Source organism: Ipomoea triloba, chromosome 4, assembly GCF_003576645.1.
Source record: "Ipomoea triloba cultivar NCNSP0323 chromosome 4, ASM357664v1".
Classification (NCBI taxonomy): domain Eukaryota; kingdom Viridiplantae; phylum Streptophyta; class Magnoliopsida; order Solanales; family Convolvulaceae; genus Ipomoea; species Ipomoea triloba.
Window position 1 is genome coordinate 31,603,841 of NC_044919.1, and position 7,415 is coordinate 31,611,255.

Below are 7,415 nucleotides of genomic sequence, written 5' to 3' on the forward strand. Positions count from 1 at the left end.
GGGGGGGGGGGGGGGGGGGGGGGGGGGGGGGGGGGGGGGGGGGGGGGGGGGGGGGGGGGGGGGGGGGGGGGGGGGGGGGGGGGGGGGGGGGGGGGGGGGGGGGGGGGGGGGGGGGGGGGGGGGGGGGGGGGGGGGGGGGGGGGGGTTATAATGAGTGAGTGAGTGAAGTTCAACACGGTTTAGTAGATTATTGGATAAAGGATGATTCATCTTCTTGATGGAACAAGGATTACAGATAAGAGAGAACTAGCTATGAATTGTATGGGAGAGACATGTGGCCTTGGACCGCATGGGCTCATGATTGTTTTTCATATTTTAATGGTGAAAGATACTCCATAACACACTCCACTTGTTACCTGCACTCTAAGGGCTAATGTGGGACTGAAGCACTATATATATGCAATATCTCTAAACTATCTTACCTACCTATGACATGATGGTTCTTTAAAAGTTGGTTAATATGGTGAATTATCAGTTAAGGTGCATTACAGTATATTAAGGTGCATTACAGTATATTTAAATAATTATAATGATATGTGTATGCCATTCGTTCTACGATTAGTTTGGTTGTTGTAAGTCTATTCGAACTGACCGACATGTTTTTATATTCACTAGCTCACATATTGGTATTCTAAAAAGCTAATCTTTAGGCCTAAGAAAGATTTGACATCTTGTTTAGGTTATTGTTGTTTGGGATGTTTTTGGCCTATTGAGCTCATATATGTTTTCTAGAAAGAATATTTGGCATCTTATGTGAGTTATTGTGTCAAAGAGGCTATCAAATAATATATATTTGCAATATATACGTTAGTGAGGATAATACTTCCCACCCTCAAAGATTAGACTGTGGGATGTAGATGGCATACTGGCTATATTTCTACTGTGTTTTTGGTCCTCACGCGCAAAAATCCTCAGCTCCAGTGAGTTTTCTGACACTCCCATCTTCAAGATTTTCCGTGTACTACCCACTAAAAATTTATTTTTGGAAAAAAAATGGTAAATTTATTTATAACTCAGTTTCCTCGACTTTGTTAAATTATACTCCTATCTTGAGTCTATATTAATTTGTTCAAACTCATAAATATGGTAATTCAAGTCAATATAACTTTAAGATTCAAAATCAAACTACCAAACTCTCTATGTCCAAGGAGGCCAACCAATACAAATTCAAATCCGTCTTATTATTCAATTTGTGCCAGAAAAAAATGTCTTCAACTCCTTCAAGTGTTGTTTGTTATCCACTAAATCAATGTCCCGAGTCCTACTAAAAAATTTCTTGTAGTGGAGTCGTGAATTTGTTGACAGGCTCACATGGGATGTGGATGAAGTCTGTCACAACATTCACTATAAATTCTTGACTCTTGAGAAGTTCATCTCCCATTTCATCCCATATTCCACCTTCTTTTCTCCCATTACAATCACCATTTCCATGGCTACTCCATTCTTGATAAACAGGAAGGATGTTGTGCTTGTTAAGCCTGCAGAACCTACTCCATCTGAGATCCTATCCTTCTCCACCATAGATAATGATCCCAATATTGAACTTCTCTGCCAAACCCTCTACGTTTACCAAGCAAATCCCACTTCCAATTCTAATGGCAGTAGCCATGCAGAAGTTTGTGTCACCCCAGAATCTGCAGACCCAGTTTTAGTGCTCAAAACGGCTCTTTCTAAGGCTCTGGTTTACTACTACCCCTTGGCTGGAAAACTCAAAAGGAACTCAAATGGAAGGCTTGAAATCACTTGTAATGGCGACGGCGTGCCGTTCATGGAAGCAACTGCGGACTGTGCCCTCTCTTCACTCAACTATTTTGACGGAACTGACGTGAAAATCGGCCAAGAATTCGTGTTTGATTGGCCGTCTCACAGTGCTGCTGGGTACCACCCTTTGGTTTTGCAGGTCACCAGATTTTCTTGCGGCGGCTTCACCGTCGGCATGGGGCTGTCCCATTCCGTCTGCGACGGCTACGGCGCCGCCCTGTTCTTCCGCGCCATGACGGAGCTGGCTACCGGAAAGGAACACCCGTCTGTAAAACCCGTTTGGGAAAGGGAGATATTAGTAGGGAAAGCTATCTCCCCCGCCGGCCAAGATCCGTTCGATTTCATCCGCAAAACCTCATTGACACAAAAATCAATAACAATGACAGAAAGTAAAGAAGACAAGAATTCTATCCGCAATGAGACAGAAAGTAAAGAAGACAAGAATCTTGTTTGCAGTGAGACAGAAAGTAAAGAAAACAAGAATTCTGTCCATAATGAGACAGAAAATAAAGAAAACAAGAATTATGTCCATAATGAGACAGAAAATAAAGAAAACAAGAATTATGTCCGATATCTATCATCTTCCATTACATATGAGACAGATGCGATTTTGCATCAATGCTTCAACGTAGACGCAGAGAGCATAAGATGGCTGAAAAAGCGTTTTACAGAAGAAGCGGCAGCGCACGGTGACGGCGAGAGTTTAACGGAAGCTTTCACGGCGCTGGAGGTTCTGGCGGCTTATATATGGCGGTCGAGAATCAGAGCTCTGAAGATGAACCCCGACGGGAACACCATTCTCTGCTTGGCCGTCGGGATCAGAAAGCTACTAACCGACCCCCCTCTGCCGGCGGGGTATTACGGCAACGCTTTCGTCTCCGCCAACGCCGTTTCACAATGCAAGAGCCTCGACCGGGGCCCACTCTACAAAGTCGCGAAGATGATCAAAGAAAGCAAGAAAGCGGTTTCGAGTAACGACCAAATCCGCCGCTCGATCGACACGCTGGAGGCGTTCGTGCAGGGGAATAGGAAGGTTGACGGCGGCGGCGCGGCGTTCGTGCTGACGGATTGGAGGCAGTTAAGGTTGTCAGAGGAGGTTGAGTTCGGTTGGGGATTGTCGGTGAACATGATCCCGCTGCCGTGGGAGATGTTTGGGTATGTGGACTTGTGCATTTTCTTGCCGCCCTGCAGAGTGAACACTGCCATGGAAGGTGGAGTTAGGGTGCTGGTTTCCCTCCCCGGAGCCGCCATGGCTACGTTCAATGAAGAAATGGATGCTCTCAAGAAATGGTCCTCGGATAATGGAATGCCACGTTGCTAAATATATCAACTGCTCATTTCTGCAACATTTTCATGGATTGGTTTCTTTTTATTAGTGTTTGCTCCATTTTGTTTTGTTTTTTTTTCTTTGAGCCTTTTATGCTTTTTTTTTTTTTAAATATAAATCATTAAAAAAGAGTTGGTTTGTTACTCATAAATTTAAATGATCTTGTAAGGGTTTGGTAAACTCGTTTCACATATTTTATACATGCATTTAATAATTTATTTTGGTAAAGTCACGGGTAGCTCCATTCGCTCGTTCCGGGAGGTACGGAAATTGGTCGAAGGAAAATCAAACTCGGATTATCCCGAAATTCTTCTCCACAAAGAGAGCTCAATTGCGATGAAATATTTTCCGTCGTAAATTCGCAACGGAATTATTTCGTTGTGATTCCGTCGCTATTCCGTCGTGAAATTTTGCGACGGAAAAATTCCGTCGCAAATCGCGAATTTTCTTGTAGTGTCCATTGGGTTCAAATACATAATATGTTAACTGTATACACATAATATATTAATTGCATGCGGATGCATAATATTTTAACAACATATTATGTGTCTCCAGTTAGCATATTATGTGTTTGTAATTAACGTGTTATATTTTGTAGTTAACGCTTCAATGTATTTATAGACAATATAAATTGTTATCTGCATGTACAAAATATATAGATACGTAATTTTTGGAACAATGTCCACAATATATAGAAGATGGATCTTAATCCATGATATAACAATTATAAAGTTACAAGTGAGCTTCACCAATAACACATTCGAATAGTGATTACGCAAACTACTAAGGCTGTGTTATGAAGCCCGAAAAATGATTTCTGAAAATCATTTTTTGGGCTTCCTATGTTTGGCTACACATGAAAAATCCAAATCAATGAAAAATTATTTCTGTAGACTGGAAAAAATCACCCCAAAATGGGTGAAAAATGGCTTCTGCCTAATTTGGACGGATGTCATTTTCCGTCGTTTCATTTCAAAGAAGAGTAACATTTTTGGCGGAAACTATACCATGGTTTCCGGCGAGAAACCAGAGCAATGTTTTGGTCCGGCAGATCTGGTTTCCGTCGAAAATCGAGGGATGGTTTTTTTTTTTTTAATTATAAATATTATTTTTAATATTATTATAAATATTTTAAATAAAATAATAAAAATATATAATTATACAATTTTAATCATTTTTCATAAACTGAACCAAACACACGGTAAATGAACCTATTTTCTGAAAAATTACTCATTTTTCAAAAAATATTTTTCAGGAACCATTTTCATACTTTCCAAACGGAGCCTAATTTAAAAAATCAACCCAAATAAAATTGAACTGAACAAAACTCTACTACGTTTTACATCCAAAGCAAATCATCAAAATCCATGAATGGAAACCAAACCCTAAATAGAGTATGAGTTCTATACGGCGTCGTTTAATCTCAATTCTATTTCCTGCGCATCACTCAGTCACTCTGCAGCTTTGCCTTCTCACATCTAGTCGTCTTCTCTCCGCGGTCGACTATTCCATTTCGCCGGTAAATTCATCAAGTGCCCTTTTTTTCTTGTTGGGTTTTCTTTTCTTTGTGGCTTCTTCCTGGAAGCATAGCCCGTGTGTATCAATTTCTTGTTTACAAACGGCATGTAGAGGCAACCTGAGAGTCGAAATGAAGCTGAAGGTAGTGTGCCGGAAAGTATATGATTATGTCCGATATGACTTGAAGGAAATTGCATTCCCTTCATCTTTACCTGACCCCCCTCATATCAAAAAGCGCAGGAAACTAACGTGGAAGGAGCGTTACCTTGTGAGTCTTCTGTAATATGTATTGCTTGTCTTATGGATTTCATTACAAATTACATTTCTCTTGCATAAAATGTAGTTGTGATTGCCTATACATTTATGGTTTCCATTCATTGTGAAGCTAGTAGATGCCTTATTGAATGACAAGAAACCCGCAATCACTACCTTAACCTGCATTGTGACCCGCCAAAGGATCGCAGGGAGTTAAACTAGCTTAAATTGTCAATAGTTTACCTGCTCAAACCAAGAAGGTCAATAGTTTGCTCCGGATGGGATTCCCCCCAATAGATGCCTTTGTTTCTTGAAAGATTTGTCAATTTCTTGCCAATAATGTTGTAGCTTCTCCTGCAGTTTAATGTTTATTAAGGGGGTGGTTAATCTATGTTGTTGGAAATCTAATGCTGATAATGTGAAATGCCAAACACTGGTGCACAATGATCCTTGGTTTGGTGCACCCGGAGCAAGGATTGGAACTTAGACAACTATGCTTTATGGTGTTTTCTATGATGCTACCTTTGATGTTGAACTTTATTGTTCGGGTGTTGAAGGAAGCTTATGATGCTACCTTTGATGTTGAACTTTTTTGTTCAGGTGTTGAAGGAAGCTTCAAGGCTTTACGCTGCAAGCTGGGTAAGGGACATTGGCCCTGAACTCCGACCTAATGACTACAAAAAGGAGCAATATAATGAAGACATGCCTCATGAAGAAAATGGTATAGCTAAGGAGAAGGAACCCTCCACATTGGAGGACCTAGGTAAAGAACCTCAACCAGCTGATTTTATAATTCAAACAATGTGCCCCATGTACAGTTCAATTGATTGATCAATCCAAAGTAAGGTTAATAGCTTGCTTCGCTGGTCGTCTGTGGGGATTTGAATCCTATCTAGGAGAGTGGTGTGGATTTGTCTTGTTATGGACATCAGTGTACAAGCGCTTCACCTTAGGCCAATGGAGCACATCCTGCCATTTACTCTGCCACCGTGGCTCTAGGGTAATGGATGGTGGAGGCCCTTGGGTTTGGGGTGCAAACCCATAATTCCAACAATATTTTTACAGTGGCTGACATTGCCAAAACTTCTTAAGTTAATGCTTCATCATTACCTTTGCATATACTGATATACATAGATGATAAATCTGTGCATTTCTTTAATATTTTCTTGGGTACAATTGAACTTGGTTTAGAGCAACATTATCAGTGGTGAATTGGACACAAATTTTTAGATGACATTAGGAGGGAGAAGATGCCAACAAAAAAAGGAAGCAAAATAATAAAAGGGAAAAACAAAGCTTTCTGACACAAAATCAGAAAAAGCAAAAAAAAAAAATAAAAAAAAAAATAGAAGGAGTTCACGCCCCAGCTGGGGCGTGCAATGCACGCGCCAATTGGGGCGCATGCTGTCCACCACACGCAGCTATCAATGCTGCTTTTATTTTCTTTTACCAAATTGTGGACCCCACAAATATGCAAGCTCTTGCAGGAAGTAAAAAACAGAAAAAAACACACTCCACATCTGTCATAAAATTATGCATCAGTTCATAGCTCTGAAATAACCCCAAAAAAACTAGAGATGTGGATGCTCTTAATTTCTTCTTCATTCATTGCATGGACTTTCCCCATTAGCTGTCGCTGCAAGAGGTGGAATGGAAACTCTTAGGCCTGCCCTGCAGCGGGTTTATATGACTAGAGCATCAGCATACAGAGATGCCCTCAAAAGCTTCATTGAAGGATATCAAGAAGGTATTCAACAAGTCATGGAGAAGAAGGAAGAAGCTAATAAATCTCAAGAAGAAAAGGATGTTGGTAAAGGAACATAAAACGTTTCGGTTGTCACAGGTTATGTGTATTGATCCTTCAAATAATTGTATATGCTAGGACTGTACTGTGTAGTGATCAACATTATATGCAGGCTAATGGAATTTGGTGAAGTGAGTCAGGTGAAGTTTACTTGTGTTTTCTAGCTTCTCAACTTCCAAAAGGAAGCTAGAAAAAAGCTTGAGAGATTGTAAACAAAATTTACTTAAAATTTTCTGTTTCTTGCTATTATTTTTCATTTTTCTTCTCACTGCTTTTTTCAACTTCTATAGCTTTCTGATGTTTTTTTTTATCCAACTCTGCGATTCAATTTTTAATCATTTGGATAATTTGTTTTACCCCTTGTATGACCACGAAAATGTAGAATTACAAAATTATTCCTAAAGTCAAAGTGCTTCTTCTGCTTGCAAGGCTTTTCTACCTGTTTTTTATGCTCTTAGGGCAAGAGAGGTGAACTGCTTTAGTACTTGTGTGTTCATGGGGATGGTGAGGCAGAAACTCTCATGCATATCTTCATCACTTGTAATTTGCTTGTGATTGTTGGAGTATGGAGAATATGAGAGTAAGGTTAATGGGATTCAATACTTTTGAAGAGTAGGATGCTTTCAATATATCTAATCTTCTATAGTACTACGGTATGTTTTTTGTCAAATGTAATGTATGGTTGAATTCTTCGCATGTTGACATTTTCGATAATTTAAGACTTTTTTTTTTTTTTTTTTTTTTTTTTTT

General features: G+C 39.9%; 2 protein-coding genes across 2 annotated transcripts; both read left to right on the plus strand.

Annotated features, from left to right (window-relative positions):
- Positions 1-1,253: 1,253 nt before the first annotated feature.
- On the plus strand, positions 1,254-3,264 carry LOC116015220 (spermidine sinapoyl-CoA acyltransferase-like). Its single transcript, XM_031255246.1, has one exon. It carries the CDS (start codon positions 1,430-1,432, stop codon positions 3,080-3,082), a length of 1,653 nt encoding a protein of 550 aa, XP_031111106.1. The 5' UTR covers positions 1,254-1,429; the 3' UTR covers positions 3,083-3,264.
- Positions 3,265-4,530: 1,266 nt separating this feature from the next.
- LOC116015365 lies at positions 4,531-6,930 on the plus strand. Its single transcript, XM_031255408.1, has 3 exons — positions 4,531-4,874; positions 5,462-5,624; positions 6,492-6,930. Exons 1-3 carry the CDS (start codon positions 4,737-4,739, stop codon positions 6,683-6,685), a joined length of 495 nt encoding a protein of 164 aa, XP_031111268.1. The 5' UTR covers positions 4,531-4,736; the 3' UTR covers positions 6,686-6,930.
- Positions 6,931-7,415: the final 485 nt, after the last annotated feature.

Excerpts from the sequence above, each read along its gene's own strand:
- LOC116015220 (XM_031255246.1), top strand. The coding sequence starts at position 1,430 with ATGGCTACTCCATTCTTGATAAACAGGAAGGATGTTGTGCTTGTTAAG.
- LOC116015365 (XM_031255408.1), top strand. The coding sequence starts at position 4,737 with ATGAAGCTGAAGGTAGTGTGCCGGAAAGTATATGATTATGTCCGATAT. Across the intron at positions 4,875-5,461 it reads CGTGGAAGGAGCGTTACCTT|GTGTTGAAGGAAGCTTCAAG; the intron begins GTGAGTCTTCTG and ends TTTTTTGTTCAG. Across the intron at positions 5,625-6,491 it reads CTCCACATTGGAGGACCTAG|CTGTCGCTGCAAGAGGTGGA; the intron begins GTAAAGAACCTC and ends TTTCCCCATTAG.